Below are 18,692 nucleotides of genomic sequence, written 5' to 3' on the forward strand. Positions count from 1 at the left end.
AGGCCGCAGACAGGAAAAGGAATTGGCAAAGGAGCGGAAGTGCACTTATGGCAAAGGATTACTTCCGTATGAATAAATGTGGTGATGGGAATTGTAGTCCTTAAGTTACACGCGGTAATCTCTATGGTCATGACCGCATTTTGTCATTAAAATGTCCAAAATTTAGACCTGCGACATGTAATTACCGTCCTTCTATTATTTTCCGGATCAAACAGTTGTAATGATTTATTTAATAGGCTAATGTATATTGTGAGTAGAGAGAGAGAGAGAGAGAGAGAGAGAGAGAGAGAGAGAGAGAGAGAGAGAGAGAGAGAGAGAGAGAGAGAGCGCACTGATATGCGGTGTGTCTCACAGCCATCTACAGTATACAGCCTGGAATAAAGAGTAGACCAATGTTGAATAGCTAAATAAAATGAACCCTGATGTAAGATGGCCATATTGCCCATCTCTAAGTCATTAATTTCCTTCAATCCTCTTGTGTAGTGTTTGTCACACCACAAAGTGTCACTGTGTGGACTCGCTTCAGCACTGCCACTCTGAGCTCACGCCCCCCTCATTAGCATACAGAACAATAAATGAATATTTATATTGAAGCAAATGTATGCGTGCGTATGTTAAAACACCGTGGTATCAAATGTTCGCATATATTGTAATGTTACATTGTTAATTTGTACAATTCATTTAATTTGTAGGCTACATTTAAATTTAAGTTATGTTATATTTTATTATTTTGATGTCTTTATAATTGTTCTATTATAATTATAATTATTCAATATTATGTTATGTAGGCTTCATGTTATAACACAATTTTTATTTAAGAGAGAGAGAAAGAGAGAGCGAGAGAGAGAAAATGCCCAAAGTATACTCACATCAGAGACCACTATTACCCCAAAATTAATAAAATACTGTTTAATAATGTAAATAGTGTTTAAATAAAGTTATTTCTGCACTTCAATAAAAACACATCAAAATAAATAAATGTAACTTTTTCTTTATTATTATTTTTATTGTCTTTTGTAAGTTGAACCACAATGTCTCATTATTATAAATATTAATAAAAAGAAACAGTTTTTTTATATAACTATTTGACAGCTTTAATAAAAAAACTCATTCTAAAACTAAGTGAACAAAATAATGCATGGCTATGCATCAATTAACAATACAAAATATGCATCATAGATAATTCAATATAAAATCTTTTTTTTTTAGAAACTGGCTATGTATACATTTTCACACCTAATTTATTCTTGAATCCTGACTTATGTGACATGAATTAACATATATTTTGTATGATAAACAAGTATATCACACATCACAAACACAGTCTTGGCATTCTGGAAAACTGTGAATATATATTTATCTTCATGTCAAAACAATATGACATACTGTAAAACTACATTTTTACATATATACATTCCTTTTGGACCTCAGTGCCAAAAGCAGAATTGTTCACACTGGAACTATTTAAAACAATTGGAGTGGCAATTCAACCCAAGTAAGGTTAGGATTGACCAGAGGCGACCAAATCAATTGCTCATCCAATGGAGACCAAAGTGTTGGGCTTTGACCATCCTTCTTCCAGCCTTTACCCATCTTGGCGTCAATAACAGCATAGACCCCAACAGAACCATCCTCATACCCTATATACACAAACAAATCCTCTGACACAGTGAAAGTAGAGGGGTTCTTGCACAAATAGAACCTACCTACGGTCTCCCCATCAGTCAGACGTGTGACTACCAGCATCGGTTTTTCATGGAGATCACAGGATTTATTGTGGCACACCAGAGATGAGAAACATATATAGAACACATATTGACCAGAAACACGTACAGTGACAAATGGATGCTGAACTGGTCCTTTGGTTCTCAAAGAGCAGAGTTTACTGTTGGAGATGTCTAAGATGTTTATAGTGGATTCAGATATAGAAAGGATGGCATACCCCCCATCTGATGATAGGCTAAAAATCTCAGGTTGACACAAGGAGGAGTCTGGCAACTTGAATTGATGACAAATAGTCTCCTCTGTTAACCTCCAGGAGTACACAGTGCCTGAGGCTGAAGCAACAATCACATAATCTGGACGGCCATGCAGAGAATGGAAAGCAACAACATCTGACCTGCACGAGAAGCATTTGCTGACATTACCAGACCAGAGGCTGACAGCCAAGAGATTCCCACTCTTAAGACCTAAAAGGAAGGTGCTTTCTGGTGAAATTGCGGCATTTCTGAGATTATGATGAATGCTGCAAATCATGTGTCCACTCTGCAACTTCCACACCCTTGATGGACTCGTCTCTGACAGGGCAACTCCACAGTTGCCCTTGGGAGTTATTAAAACCTTGTATGCTTGACTACCAGAGATTCTGTGAATGTTTTCTCCACTTTTGGTGTCCCAGACATGTATGTCTCCTGTTGCAATACTCACAAGGTAGTTGCCATCTCCAGAGACGGACATAGACTCCACATAACCTTGGTGAAGGAAGCGGGCTTCTACTTTGCCACTTGATATTGCCCACTTCCACACAAGTTTTGAGCCATCTGCTGAGTAACAGCTTTCACCATTAGATCCGACAGCAACAATCTTCACCTTCTTTCCAGATTTTGGGCCCAATCCTGAAGCTGTAACGAGATCCATGTCCCAAATAAGAACACCTACACTTGTTATTGCTGCCAAGTAAGTGGCTCCACATTTCAGAAGTTTACTAGCTTGACAGTTAGCAGTGTCCAGACTCGACACACATTGTCCGGAGGAGCACTTCCAGACTAGAAGAAACGGGCAATTGCGCAGTAAAGCAAAGATGAATCGTGAATCTTGATCCTTCATGGCTTGCTTAAATGTTTTTCCTCTCGGGGGATTGAAGTGATCGAGTACATTAATATGATGTATGTCAATAAGTTGTATTTGTTCCTTTTTACATATTAGGAGAATGTTGTCTCCACCGTGGTCTGTGTTTAAAACCTGATCCTTGGTTGTGCAATGGTTCTCACCAATCAGAACTGGTTCTGTTATAATCTCAAGATTCCAAGCAAATACATTTCCTGCTTGATCAACACATGTAATCACCCCATCACCCTCAGAGTGAATCATGTCAATGATTGGTATATCTTTTGGACAAGTGAAGGTGGCTAGAATCTTGCCTTTGGGCCAATCAAATATTGTCACAGAACTTTCATTCTGTCCACAGTAAATGATATCTGAGTCCTCAGAACATGACACACAAGTTATCTCATAAGTGCAGTGTAGTTGGGTATATTCCTCCCTATTAACAAAAACACTAACAATGTTTTGTCCTTTCCACCACACAAATATTTTGTCAGAGGACACCAAGACACCCCCAAGAATGGCGTTTTCCCTGTTTTCTCTGTGTTGGGTTTGAATTTCTTTAGGCTGTGCATTAACACCTGCATCCAACAAGAAAAGTTTACCACAATGGGTGCTGAGAAGGAATATGTTTTCAGAACTACTGACACTTCTGAACTGCAGATTCAAGGATTTGGTCAATTTGAAGCCTTCAAATATACCTCCATTACAAACCCAAGCAGCACCATTTTCCAGTACAACCACCACAGTACCACTTTGAGATCCAGCTGACTGCATGATCTGGGAAGCTGTTGACTCTTGTAGTGTACAGTGGGTATAAGGGACTGAAGGAATTGGAGGCAACACAGCATAGACTTCATTTTGTGGGATCATACCTTTAGACCTTGCTGAAACAACACATTCCTCCAATGTAGGAAAAACACTCAGAAAAGGAAGGAGTTTGGCTTGCAGTACAGTTGGGAGATAGGCTGGTTTGTTTCTCAGTAGACATGCTGAAGATCTCAAGATGATGTGGAGGAGCTGAAGTTCCCTGGGGAAAACTAACTGAGATGTCCTCTCAAGCCACAGAAACAGTTCATCAGCCAGTGCTGCTTGCAACATTGCCTGGAGGTATACTTGAGAAATCATTTGGTTACCAAGTTCCTCAATTCTTCCACTTTTCAACAAATGGAAAGAGAGTCTGTAGAGTTTTCTCAAATTGGGATATGTTCTTGTTGATTGACTCATGGCAGTAGAGCTATAGAAAGGAGGAGAAAAGATCCAAGGTTGACTTGGCACTTGTCTGTCAATGCAAATATTCTGTGGGACATCTGAAGAGGTTGGGATTTCCATGCCTTTGTTGATCAAAGGCTTTGCTGTCCCATTTGCCCAAAAGCCACTGAAATAATCAGACAGCACATGATTTATCTTCTGACATGTTTCTTCTAAAAACAGGTACCTCTTACATATGACCAAGGGGAAGTGTCTGCTGACCCAGAAAAGAGTTTGGGTACCTAAAATGTTCCTCAGCACCAGAAACCCTTTCAGGTCTGAAAGAAGACTTTCCACAGAAACTTCAGGGATCCTCAAAATGAGTGGTACATCATTGCCGGATGGAAGAAAAGACGCAAGAACTTCATCATCACAAGAAAGAACATCCGTCAACTCAACTGCAGTTATGCCATACCTGGCCATGGTAAGATAGCTTAAAACTTTGGAGACTAATGTTTTCCCATGCTTCCTCTCCAGATTATCAAACATCAGGACAATGTTATTATGGACCTCTTGGACCAGAGTGTCCTCCGTAATCTCAAACCCTGAGTTCCAGTGGACTGCTTGTCTATGAAGGAGTTCCATGTATAGCAGGACAGAGCAATTTTTAAAAGCCTGATTCACATACATCTGTTGGCCTGAGGTGATCTTTCTGTTGGACTCCTGAAGACGTGTTGTCAGCAGCTGGCTGCAGCTTTTACTCTCTACTGGTTGCAACTCATAGAACAGGGTTGAATTTGGGTAAAACCTCTTCAGGGGAGCAAGGATGGCAGGCCTGTTTGCAGTAATGGAAATAAGAAGCTTTACATTTGAAGCTAGTGATTCGGGAAGGAATGTCAAGTCAGGTTGTACATCCGTCTTTGGCAGCTGGTCAAGACCATCTATGATGAGCACCAGAGGATTCTTGGATGGTGATCTGGAGGTCAGGAGCCTTTTAAAGTTTTCTCTTAGTTGAAAGATGTTGTTGACAGAGGTACTACTTGAATCAACCCTTTCACAAAAATCTTTGAGAAGCTGTCTCAGGGAGTTGTCGGCATCTATAAAGTACACAATAACCTCAGGATCCAAGTCCTTCAACCATACGGATGCCTGCAAACACAAAAGGCCTCATGAGTGTCATATTCATAATAGATAACATTCCAGCAAAGTTATACATGAATTTTGAATGATTCCTGTCTTAGGGAAACTTTGATTTGAAACTTTTTTGATCCACTTCAAATTGAAAGGTTACAAAACATTTTCTGAGAGATACCTGACTTGCACAGTGAGCCAGAAGTACAGTTTTGCCTGAGCATGGTCCACCGTTGAGTATGAAAGGAAACATTGTATTTTTTCCCCTCAGGTAGGATTTAACATGTTCGACTTCTTCCCGTTCAATTCTGTACAGAGAGGAAAAGATGTGGCACAGGCTTTTCTGGCCAGATTCATCAACTGTAATAGCCCTTTCCTTTGAGACAGCACCGTCAATGAGTCTCTTGAGATCAGTATGTAGCTGCTCACTCAGGCCAACAGCAAAGTTGAGCCTCTTCTCAGCAGTGTAACCTTGAAAACGATTGCACTTTGTGGTGGTGCAGTAGACCAGGGCTTTGTGGGAGGCGACCAAACTCGGCAGGAAGTGATCTCGGAGCTGGGACAGCCGGTGCAACTGGGTTTGTTGCTCTGGAGGCACTCCATTTGGTTTCAGTGGGGTAGTTATTTTATGAACATAGCAAATACATCTTGGGATATCTTCAATGGAACAGTTTTCGTAGGCATAGCGGATGTCATTTTCAAGAGCTGGTTGAAAAATAAACATAAATGAGACACTTTTGATTTATGTAGTAGTTATGTGCAATTAAACAGACATTGACTTACCCGACTGGAGATATTTCTGAGCTTCGTCATGTGTCATAGTCCCCTCCTGAACGCACTGGTTCACAACATCATGAAGGATTCTCCTCACCTCTGGAAGTACCTTGCACCAGTTGTTCTCTTCACTTAGATCTCGCTGATGATAAAAGATTAAGGAGTTTAGCTAAATTATTTGGTGCTGTGCACCAATCGTTCAAAGACATTACTTGCCTGGACACTAGATTGATCAAAATTTCCTGTCAGATTGAGCATACAAAATGAAGGAGGAATGGCATTCTCATCTCTCTGGTAGCATCTCTCCAGTATGTCGGTCTTGAGGCCCATGCGTTGACATCCCTGAAGAACACACTGGAACTCTGAGGCTTCAATCTGCTCAGGTAAACTTGCATCTCCATATTGTTCACCCACAAACCCCTGAGACGAGAAACAAAAATTAAAATAAGTCATTTGGTATGTTTTATTCCTTCCGAGAGATGGTAGAAATAGTATTTTCCCACCTCACAAATATCACTTAAAATAAATAAACCTTCAAATGGTCTTCGTTTCCTGTTTACACTTCTGGGCTTCGGGGACTATGCAACAATTGATTAAGTAATTGTACAAAAAAACATACATTTTTAATCATAAAAATAATATTGTTTTTTTTTTGTTTACTTCTCATCTATTCATTAATGCTGTGTTTTTGAGATATAAAGTACTTTTGTACCCATATACCACACAATTCCTCAACTACACCATTAGCTTGCATATGAAATATTATTATTTTTCTGATACATTGCATTTTTGTCTAGTACTTGGCCTTCATTTCTGTGTAAAAATTTTCAGATTTATGCCGGACTTTTTTTTTTTTTTGACACATGAAGAAAATATATATATATATTTTTTTTTCACATTTCCCATTCATTTCAATGTGGGGTCATATTGACCCTGAAGACCAGAAGTGTAAACATTTTTTTTACATACCTTCAGAACAACAGAATCAAGCCCAGTTTTTTTTGTGTGTGTGTGTGTAGGGCCTATAGATAGATAATGTATGAAAAGTCACAAAATCTTATTCCACTGAGATGAAGAGAACCTTTTTTTATTATTAAGTAAAAGTCGATTAGGGTCGTATAGACCCCATGACCCGATTGAGGGCTACATGTACATTTTCAACATTTATTAACAAAGTCTACATTAAATACAAAAAGAGATGCTCTATTGTTATGCACCTACATTGTAAAAAAATATTTTATCACTTATTTCATTGTCAAATCAACCTAGATAATTAATGTGGTTCATAATATTTTGAGTTGCTGTTGATTAAACCAATCTCCTTCATTGTATTACCTCAATACTTTATAAGTTTTACAATTTTTAAATTTCAATGAACTCAACATTTGAAGGCAACCAGGTAACTTACTTTTTTTTTTAAGTTAACAAACAAAAAATGGTAACAGTGAGAAACTAACCATGGTAACATCACTGTATATATTAGAAACAGATGTCCCCAATCTTAAATCATGCTGTATTGAATCAAAACTATGTTACCACAAAGAAAGGGCCTAAAGAATTCTTCCTGCAGTCCTCCAGTATCTGCAGTCGTTCCTTTTCTCCAGGCCAGTTTTGGGGATCTGCTGCTTCATACGGGTCAATAACCTGTAGAGAGGTTGGATCCATAGACAGTTATTAATCTACGATCAAATAATCGGAAAACGACTTTGTGTAGCAGCCTATTATCCCGAACTATTAGCCATAACAACCACAAGGTTTACACAGTAAATTGTCTATTGACATGTTTTTAAAGAGCAGCATAGAAATAGTGTTAACAAGAGAAGTTAAATACAATTCCAGCCAGTCTTTTGTCATTTGCATAATTAAAAATACATGATGTTTAGCTACTAGTGAGGCAGTAGGAGTGCTGGTAAATGCTCAATGTTCCAATGAAAGAAATACACATTATTTATTCATGTTTATGGATTGAAACACAATTGAGCTAGTGGTAAAAATCCTTTGTTACTGTCAACTGGAAGGGCAACACAACTGTTCTTTAGAATTGTTCCCAAACTTGTCAATTGACAGAAAACAGGAAAGAGAATGACGAATGTTTGCTCACTCTGAACTCAACTCCATGTGTGCCTCTGCAATATTCTCTCAGTCTGGGAAAAACTCTCTGCCTTAGTAACCTCCTCTCAACCACAGATTCTGCAACACAATTTGCACAATATATTAGTAATATTATTATAGTTATACTTTGTGTTACAACTTGATTTTATTCCTTTCAAGAACATTTGTAAAATAACCAATAACTACATTTGAAACATTTATTCATTCAAGTGCAGATTTATCTAATAATTTAAGATTTATTTTAGTAATACAAACTGCGATACATACCTTCAGGGTTGGAGCACAAATAAACTTGAACACAAGCCATCCAAGTGTCTTCAGAGTGAGAGTTTCTTATTCATTCCATGTGGCAGCATTAAAATTAACATGCTGAAGCATTTTGTTCTTCTAGAAATATGTGAAAAATCCACACTCATTAGCCTGTGGATGGAGGCGAGGAGGGTGACTGCATGTTTTGCCTGGGATCTCATTTCCCAGCAGGAAACATGTCTCTGTTATACATGAAACTGTAGGAGAAACGCCCACTCTTTAGAGAACTGACAGACAAGCAGCATGATTTGATAAACTAGTCTGATATCATCCAACAAAAACACACTCCAGATTTTAAACAACTTGTGAAAACATTCACACTCCCATAGCATAAAAAAAGCTTTAAAATTGTTTTAATGCATTAACTAACAATTAGAAATACACCATTTATTTACCTTTGTTAAATGTTAGCCAATAAAAAGTTTCACGTTTATGGTGCATTGACTAATGTTAACAGATACAACATTTGGCCTTGAGATTTCATTACACTGTAAAAAAAAAAAATCGCTGGTTTAACTTAAAAAAGTAAGTAACCTGGTTGCCTTAAAATTTTAAGTTGATTGAACTGGAAAAAGTGAGTTAATACAATGAAGGAGATTAATTTAATCATCAGAAACTCAAAATAATAAGTTATCTCAGCTAAATAAATTATTTAAGTTGATTTGACAAAAGAAAATATGTTGTGATAACAAATCTTGAAAATATATATTTTTTTACAGTGGAATTAACAATACTCCTACAGCATTTATTAATGTTTATTTCAACATTTACTAACACATTATTAAAATCAAAAGTTGTATTTGTTAACATTAGTTAAAGTACTGTGAATAACACGGACAAACAATGAACAACTGGATATTTATTAACTAACATTAACAAGATAAATTGATCAGTTAGTTAATTAACTAATGTTAACAAATGAGACTTAAACGAACTAAGATTAATAAATGCTGTAGAAGTATTGTTAATTGTTAATGTTAACTGTTAACAAATGAGAGCTTAAAGGAGTAGTTCACTTAAAAAAAACTTTTGCTGATAATTTACTCACCCCCATGTCATCCAAAATACCCAATGTCATTCTTTCTTCAGTCAAAAATGAATTAAGGTTTTTGATGAAAACATTCCAGGATTTTTCTCCATATTATAGACTTCACTGGGAACCACACAGTTCAAGGTCAAAAAGACACTTTCAGTACAAACTGCAAACTGTTTAAAGGGCTTTAAACGATTTCAGACGATGAATAAGGGTCTTATCATGCAAAACAATCGCTCATTTAAAAAAAAAACACACCAAAGTTTAAGTTTTATAAGCTAAAATGGTCGCCTTGCTCTGTTCATGACTCTCCTATTTGAACTCGTTCTTTAAAATGAACGAATCTTTTCCAGTCAACTCGTTTATTTCGTTCGTTGAATGAACCAAATGACACGAATATAGATTCGTTCATTTTGATAAACGAGTTCGAACAGGAGAGTCACGAACGCTCATCACAGAACAGAGCAAGGCAACCATTTGTGCTTACAAAACTTAAACTTTTTTTTTTTTTTTTAAATGAGCGATCGATTCGCTTGATAAGACCCTTATTCATCGTCTGGAATTGTTTAAAGCCCTTTGAACAGTTTGCACAGAAAGTGTCTTTTGGACCTTGAACCGTTTGGTTCCCATTGAAGTCCATTATATGGAGAAAAATCCTGGAATGTTTTCATCAAAAACTTTAATTTCTTTTCGACTGAAGAAAGAAAGACATGGACATCTTGGATGACATGGGGGTGAGTAAATTATCAGCAAAAGTTCTTTTATACTCCTTTAATATAAAGCGTTACCAAAAACTCATATTCATAGAGAATAGGGCGAGAGGTGATTATCCTTGTTCAAATTTTCTTCACCCACTTACAAATGTAATATATGCAGTGTTATTTTTTTATTTATTGTATGTTTGCTTTTTTTTGCAACACCTTTTACTACAATAAGGGACTGAATATTAGCCTATACATTTAGATAACATGAATAATCTGATTTGTGTGATTTCACTATTTTCTATGAAATAAACATGAAACAAACACAATTTATAAATCAAAGAAATAAAAAGATGTGTGACTAAAGTTAATGCATTAACACGGAGCCACATCCATAAAAAAACAAAAACAAAGCAGAAGCACTTTCCCCGATTTTTTATTTAACATTTGTACACAATAAATACAAATAATTTTACAGCTAATATGCAGAAAGAATATTTTTCACCTGTTCTCTGATATTGTCACTGCAGCAACAGTCAATTGTTGTTATTCCATCTGTTTTTTTGTTTGTTTAGCAGCTCGGAATCACCTTCAAATTTTAATAAATGCAAATAAAATCACTTTAGAAATAAAAACAACTAGAATATTCAGCTAATGCTATTGAAGAAGCTCCAAAGAGTTGAATCTGGCCAAGAGAACTGGGAGCGCAATTTAAAAAAATGGGAATTAAAATATCAAAAATTTTGCGTTCATTTCATAGGTGAGAACGGTTTTTGACACAATGGGCTTTAACCTCTAACCGTAAACTTCAAAACAAGTTTGATAACATTCAAAAGATCTCAACGAGATCAACAAGAAAATAGGTTGTGACAGAGGAAAATAGAAACAAAGGGAAGATACTCAAACATCTTCCTCTCTGATAAAAAAAGGCTACTAAACAAACGTTTTCTCGTTTCCTCCCACGTCTCACTCTCACACACGTTCTTTTCGTTACGACCCTGTTCTTGCTTAACAGAACTATGGTACCATTTCACAAAATGGATCTTTTTTTTAAAATTTCTTTCCACGGTTTATATTATGGAATCAACATAATAACTCTGTTCTCTTTCAAACATTATGGGAAATCTACAATCAGTCACTCTCACGAGATCAATAACACGACGCTGGGCAGCTTTATCGTCGAAAAGAGGCAGCTGGGACGCAAAGACATCAAAAAAAAAAGATGATAAAATGAAGGGGTCAAAGCACTGAAATTCCAGAAAAAGTGCTGGGACACATCAAGATATGCATGAAGATACTGTGAAATAATAAATGATGACGATTAATCTACATAACAGGCATTCCTCATTTGAGATCAAATGTTTCTTCGACTGCAAATTAAATAAAAAATAAACATAGCTGCCCCTTGTACGGAGGAAATGCACTTAGGACACGGTAATAGGTTTGCTTTCATCGGCAGTAATTAAAACAAAACATCTCCATGATTATCCATCTTTCCGTCCACCTTTTCTGTGCTTGTTGGAGGGAATCTATCCCGTCACATCCGAAGAAAATTCATCACAATCTCAAATACTGCCATGACACTCGATAAAAGAAAAAACAAAACACACATCCCGTCCGGAACTCTGCAGTGCCGACGGCATGAGAATAAGAAATGCGTTAGGCTGGAAAAAGCACTTTAACTGATACTTGTATATTGATCTGTATATTTCCATGATTACGTTCCGACTGAAGAGACGGCAATGCGGAGGCCAACGTTGTAGAAACACGCTCAGAGACACCACGACATCTTTAGATCGGTCTTGCGCATATTTTTGAGGACTAAATATTAGTAATACATACAAACACTGGTCTTCATAATGAAAGGTTGAGAAAAAAATGATATAGCTATGTAGTTAGTATTTTTTCAGATCAACACAAGACAGAAGAGCAAGCTAATCCGATGGGGGGGAAAAGAGCAAAGTAACCAGCCTTCCTCTCTTTTTAACCCTCGTCCTCCTCATTCTACTCTTCGGCGTTTTTTTCTTCCTCGTAGCCTTTTATGTACAGTTCCCTTTCTCCTTGAAGTCCATATATTTAAGGTGAATATAACATTCCTATGATGACAGTAATGTACTGTGCTATTACATATGAAATGCCTAAATAGTAGGACTGTTCGTGGCCGACCCCTCCTGTATCCTCCAATAATTCCTTGTATTGCATGTTCGGCTCTTCAAAAGCCCGCTGAAGAGATGGATGTGCAAGTGAAGCCTCTTTTAGCACCTGCTAAACCCCTGTATTTGATTCCTTTCGGTGTTTTTAGACGCAAACCTAATCATTTACTGGCATTGAGTGGATTAACCAAGTTTTAAACAAGTTCCCATTGCACAATAAAGTAATTACGAATACAAGGAGTGGAGTTTGGCATGAAAGCGGTTTAAGGCACCAAACAGTCCGTGACGCCAAAAGAGGTGTTTGTTTTTTCTGAAAAAAAGAGTGGCGATGTCTTTGAGACGCTGTTCTCCGCCCACTCGGGGTTTAAGGATGCTCATAGGGCAGGTTAGCGCACACCCCTCCCCTTCCATAAGGAGTGGGAGTGGTCAGAGGTCAGATGGGGTTTGTTTTCAGTCCACTAGGGCGGCGCTCTACACCAGTGTGATCTCCACTTCTTCGGTTTTCTCCACCTGTCTGCGAGCGTGCTGCTTTGGAGGAGGTGGTGCCGCCCGAACCTAAAGAAACACAAGATTGATACAGAACAGCTAGCTCATAAAATGTGTAGGTCATAAAAAATTGGGGGAAAAAAATTATATACATACATATATATATATATATATATATATATATATATATATATATAGTGTATATATATGCTATAATATGAATAAATGATTGTCATTTACTATAACGGGTTCACCGAAATGTTAAAAAATATGGATTTGATTTAGACTGTAACACTGATTGGCTATAATTACTCATTTCATCCTTAGATACTGAGAAAAGAGTTATTTAATAGAGACATCAGTATCATTATTGGAATAGGTGATTCTGGCCTTCATTCATGCTACTTAATAAAAAAATGTCATTAACCCCTTAACTGTCACTATTAAATCCTAATCAAATTATGACAAATTATATATTGTTGGAAAGGTCTAAGACTTCTAAATAGATATTCTAACCCTGTTTTTTGTTACAAATTATGTAGGAAGAGTAATTGATGAATTTATGACAAGAGTGCACCTCAAAAAATCTGCATCATAACAGGAGGTCTAACCTTTGTCACAAAAAGTCGATGCACCCACTTTTAATTATTAAAACTTCTGTTTTTATGCTAAAAGTTCATAATAAAACATATAATCTAGTATTTTTCAATAATAAAAAAAAAATTATAGTATAAAATGATCCTATAAAAATTATAATATATATATATTATAATATAATTATAATATATTATAATATAATTATAGTATATATATATGAAGAGTTCAGATGCAAAAGCCTCTAAAAGCCATTTGAAATTTTCTTCTTTAATGATGATTTTTATCAATCTTGTATATTTAAGTTCAGTAATTTCACTTAAATAACAATGAATAGGTAATTACCATTGCCATTTAAGTGAAATCACTGAACTTAATTATACAAACTTGATAAAAATGATCATTCTAGAAGAAAATTTCAAATGGCACTTAGAGGCTTTTGCATCTGAACTCTTCATATATATATATATATATATATATGAAGAGTTCAGATGCAAAAGCCTCTAAATGCCATTTGAAATTTTCTTCTAGAATGATCATTTTTATCAAGTTTGTATATTTAAGTTCAGTGATTTCACTTAAATGGCAATGATAATTACCTATTAATTGTTATTTAAGTGAAATTACTGAACTTAAATATACAAGATTGATAAAAATCATCATTAAAGAAGAAAATTTAATCAACAATAATCAACAATAATCTGCTGAGTATTTTCTTTAAAACAAGACCAAACTTGGATATCTATTCCAAAGCATTCTTGAATTACAACCATTTAAGAGTGAATAGTGCATTTTAACCCCCATTCTCAAAAAGGGGGGTGATGTTTCTACATTAATATGGATATTTAATGTGAAAATATATATTCCTTTAATTTTATTGATGATAAATATAATTTGTTATGTTTGGGGGACAAAATATGGTCTAACAATGTTATTGTCAGGTTTAACGAGATTCACACACAATAATCTTTAAAACTATACAATTTTAAAAAAAAATACATTACATTTATAAAATTATATATTTCTCTGGATTGTATCTGAAAACAAAGTGAGCAATCACTTAGCGATCTAGTTTTTTGAAACTATATTTTTCTAAATGTAAGAAACTGCACAATCTTACACATAACGGTTCTAAAATGTAATATGGATGTTCATAAAACAGCCAAAAACAGATTGGTTCACATACAGGTCTGAGTTTTCCAGGTCCGGATCCATCTGGAGTGAGTCTCAACGGCTGAGAGAAGCCTGGGCTCTCTGGACTTAAGCTGGAATTGTGATCTAAACCAAATGTAAAACATTCTCAAATGAAAAATCTTGACAGAGATGAATATAAAGAGGTTTCCTGACGACAGTAGCTGGGACGACTAGTGTCTTACTATGAACAGGGGCTTTCTGCAGGATGGGCAGTTTGTGTTCCCCGTTGACAGACGGTGAGCGGGGCAGTGAGGGAGCACTGCTGGTCTCCGGGCTCGTGTACGGACTGCAGGGCGGCTGGTCGTACAGCGGCAGAGGAGGAAGTGATGAATGAAGCCTTTGGCACGGGGACACCTGGGGAGGACAACACATGTTACAATGCTAAACTAACGTATAAAAATCTTTTGTGTCAGATTTTGTTGATATAGACTACCATTCAAAAGTTTGAGTACGATTATTTTTTTAAATTAATACTTTTATTCACCAAGGATGCATTAAATCGATCAAAAGTGACAGTAAAGTCATTTATTATGTCACAAAAGATTTCTATTTCAAATAAATAGGGTTGTTCTGAACTTTCTACGCATCAAAAAATACTGAAAAAAATGTATCACAGTTTATTTCCAAAAAAAATAAATAGAAGCAGCACAACTTTTTTTTTTTTAAATCGATAATAATAAGAAGTGTTTCTTGAGAAGCAAATAAGCAGGTTAGAATGATTTCTGAAGGCTCATGTATGAAGTAATGATGCTGAAAATACAGCTTTGCATCACAGGAATAAATTACATTTTACAATAGAAAACAGTTATTTTAAACTGTAATAATATTTCACAATATTGGTATTTTTACTGTATTTTTGATCAAATAAATGCAGCCTTGGTGAGCAGAAGAGACTTATTTTAAAAACGTTAAATAAATATTACAGAGCCAGTCTTTTGAATGGACTAGTAGTTTACTGTTTTATTAAATTATATAAAACTCATAAAGAGCACACATTTTTGATTATCTTAGACATACCAACTAGCAAAATAGTTTAACATCCTTATACACATCCGACAGCAAAATTCTGCAATTGACTATTCAGAATCAAGTATTTCAGAGAATCGTGTAATGAATTCTATATTATCCACATTAAAGTATAGTTTTGTTATGACTGTATTCACACGATTAGGATAATAAGAAAGGCTTTGATCTGATTTTTGGCATTGATTACAGGAAGGAAGTGTCCACGCCTGTAATCAAGGGCAGGACTCAGACTTCAAACCCACTGAGAAACACACGATAAGTCTCATGGTCATTTACTGGTCAGAGTGAGTTTCGGATATCTTACCTGTGTGTCTGTTCCCCAGTGAGTGTCTCCGTTTTCTGAGGCTGTGAGGTCCTCCACCAGCACGGACGGAAAGACGCCCACTCGACCGTTAAACTCTCCCTCCCAGAAGCCGTCGTCCTCCTGGTTGTCCTTGTTGAGGATGCGGATGATGGCTCCCTCTGGGAATGACAACTCGTCATCCGTCTGACCCTCGTAGTCGTACATGGCCTTCACAAAACTCACTGAGAGAGAAAAAGAAGAAAAGAAAGGGGTTATTAATAGGTGAGAAGATAGCAAGCTCTTTTGAGTTATTGTAAATAGGTTGGGTACATCTTAAAGGCACAAGCTCACTAGTTAGGGACTGTATCTATTAAAAAAAACGTGGTAAGATTTGTAATGTTTTTGTCTCTTCTGCTCACTAAGGCTACATTTATTTGATAAAAAATACAGGAAAAACTGTAATACTGTGAAATATTATTACAATATAAAATAACTCTCACTGAAGACTCTTCAGTGTCACATGATCATTCAGAAATGATTCTAATATGCTGATTTGCTGCTCAAGAAACGTTTTATTATCGATGTTGAAACAGTCGCTGCTTTATATTTTTGTGGAAACAGTGATACATTATTTCATGATGACTTTTGTAATATTTATTAAATGTCTTTACTGTCACATCTGATGACAGCATCCTTGATGAATAAAAGAAAGAATTTATTTCTTACTGACCACAAACATTTGAACCATAGTGTATGTTGACTATTTTTAAACTTTTCAGTCTTGAAAATGTTAAAATCCCATGATATTTCCAAGTTCTTGATGATTGTGAGACCACTTCCAAAAACACAGCAAAACATTGCGCTTTTGGCACATTTTTGATATTAAAGGGATAGTTCACCCAAAAATGAAAATTCTGTCAGTATTTACTCACCCTCATGTTGTTCCAAACCTCTATGTGTTTATTTGTTCTGCTGAACGCAAAGGAAGATATTTGGAAGAATGTTTTAATCAAACAGATCTCATTCCCCATTGACTTCCATTGTAGGAAAAATACATACTTTAGTCAATGGGGAATGAGATCTGTTTGATTAAAACATTCTTCCAAATATCTTCCTTTGCGTTCAGCAGAACAAATAAACACATAGAGGTTTGGAACAACATGAGGGTGAGTAAACGATGATCAAATTTTCATTTTTAAATGAACTAACCCTTTAATGACGGCCAGAATGAATATTCAGATGGATTGTGACTCACATCATCAGCACTCATCTGTCTCAGTGTGTGCGTTTGACTCACTGCTGCTGTCTCCGTTGAAGCTGCCTGATGCCAGCTCAGGCTCGGTGGAGTTGCTGGAGGAGTGTGAACGTGCGTCCAGAGCAGCGAGGGACTGGAGCATGCTTAGCACGCTGTTGGACGTGGGGAACTGAAGGTACTTCTCTGGAACATAGCCCACATGGCCGGACTTATTTCGCGCCTGGAACCAACATTTACATCATTAAGCATTAAGTCATTTATGACTGGGGCCAAACAGAATCTGCAGACTTGAACGCAAATGTTGGGGTGGAAAATATGGAACGGTTAAAAATTGGATGAAAATTCAACCTATATTTACATTTAAATGCATAGAATAGATAGCCTGATTTTGTCATACTCATATTCTTGTCAGTTTGATTATGAGGCCTTAACCAAACCAGGAAAAAAACCAACAACTCTGCACTCAATTGGATAGTTGGTAGACCTACAACCAATCAGAGCAAATCAGTAAGTCAATTACTTTGCATAGCGCAATTTTCAACTATATAACTTACTTATTTTAGAAGTAAAATAACGAGTGTTGCTTCTTTTACTTGGTCCTTCATGAGTGCGACGAAAGGAGAAACCACAACGACCACAGGCTTTTCATTACGTCCCATCTTCTTAGCGACCTTCAGAGCCAGCAGATAAGTTACACTTTTGCAGAATCATGTAGGAAGGACAGCAAAAATATCTTTCCGATCAACAAAATGCCTTGATTGCAACAGACGCGAACGCGGAATCTATACATCTCAATTCTCCAGCTGCAGTCATCTCTGAGGGAAACCAGTTAAGCGCTCTTTGATAACTAACGTGATGATTACATCCTTGCAGATCATCTGTCCATCATCGTTTAAAGCCCGCCTTGGCAATTTGATTGGCCCGATCATTTGTTGACTGATCATAATTTCTCCTCAATGTATCGAGTCCAGACCGAACTTCCCGACCAAAAAATGTTGTGGGGGGAGTTCGGGCTGGCATCCAGGCTATAGAATAGATCTTATTGTGAACAATTCATCCATGCAGTTTTCTTCTTTTTTTACCTTCAAAATGTCATAACTGGATCTCCCAGTGAAGATGTCCGACTTTTTGCTGGTGACATTTATATATGCATTCATTTTTGAACCAACAACCTTGTCCAAGCTCTTGTTCTATCCAGACTGGGCTATTTAATGCTTTCTTGGCAGGCCTTCTAGCATGTGCTGTCAAACCTCTGCAACCGATCCAGAATGCAGCAGCAACAGTGGCCTTTAATAAGCCGAAGAGAGCACACTTCACTCCTCTCTTCATCAATTTGCACTGGCTGCCAATAGCAGTTTGCATCAAATTCAATACATGGATGTTTGCCTAAAGAACAACCACTGGCTCTGCACCCCATACCTAAACTCAATCACTACGTCAGAATTATGTGCCCTACAGTAGCTAGCTTGTGCTTTGCAAGTGAACCGTGCATTGTGGTGCCATTCCAAAGAGGCACACAATCACTGTCTCTGACCTTTTCAAAAAAAAAAACGACTGAAGACGCATCTTTTTCATCAACACTTACACTTACTATTCTCTTTCTATTCTATCTATCCATTTATCTATT

At 36.6% G+C, this 18,692-nt stretch overlaps 2 protein-coding genes across 3 annotated transcripts in view; both read right to left on the reverse strand.

Moving 5' to 3' along the window:
- Positions 1-996: 996 nt before the first annotated feature.
- Positions 997-8,965, reverse strand: LOC120473711 (NACHT and WD repeat domain-containing protein 2). Its single transcript, XM_089135447.1, has 7 exons — positions 8,299-8,965; positions 8,021-8,109; positions 7,456-7,563; positions 6,127-6,339; positions 5,929-6,061; positions 5,327-5,850; positions 997-5,163 (listed from the first exon to the last, which is right to left on the reverse strand). Exons 1-7 carry the CDS (start codon positions 8,336-8,338, stop codon positions 1,465-1,467), a joined length of 4,806 nt encoding a protein of 1,601 aa, XP_088991573.1. The 5' UTR covers positions 8,339-8,965; the 3' UTR covers positions 997-1,464.
- Positions 8,966-10,494: 1,529 nt separating this feature from the next.
- Positions 10,495-18,692, reverse strand: part of fchsd2 (FCH and double SH3 domains 2) — a 116,036-nt gene continuing 107,838 nt past the window's right edge. For both annotated transcript variants that reach the window (XM_039663697.2, XM_089135448.1), the window contains 5 exons: positions 17,108-17,285; positions 15,832-16,052; positions 14,684-14,855; positions 14,494-14,585; positions 10,495-12,782 (listed from right to left, as the gene is read on the reverse strand). In XM_039663697.2, coding sequence (XP_039519631.2) covers positions 12,699-12,782; positions 14,494-14,585; positions 14,684-14,855; positions 15,832-16,052; positions 17,108-17,285 — 747 coding nt within the window. In that variant the 3' untranslated portion in view covers positions 10,495-12,698. The remainder of the gene's footprint in view (positions 12,783-14,493; positions 14,586-14,683; positions 14,856-15,831; positions 16,053-17,107; positions 17,286-18,692) is intronic.

The sequence above is a fragment of the Pimephales promelas genome, chromosome 10, assembly GCF_988280905.1.
Source record: "Pimephales promelas chromosome 10, fPimPro1.hap1.1, whole genome shotgun sequence".
Lineage (NCBI taxonomy): Eukaryota > Metazoa > Chordata > Actinopteri > Cypriniformes > Leuciscidae > Pimephales > Pimephales promelas.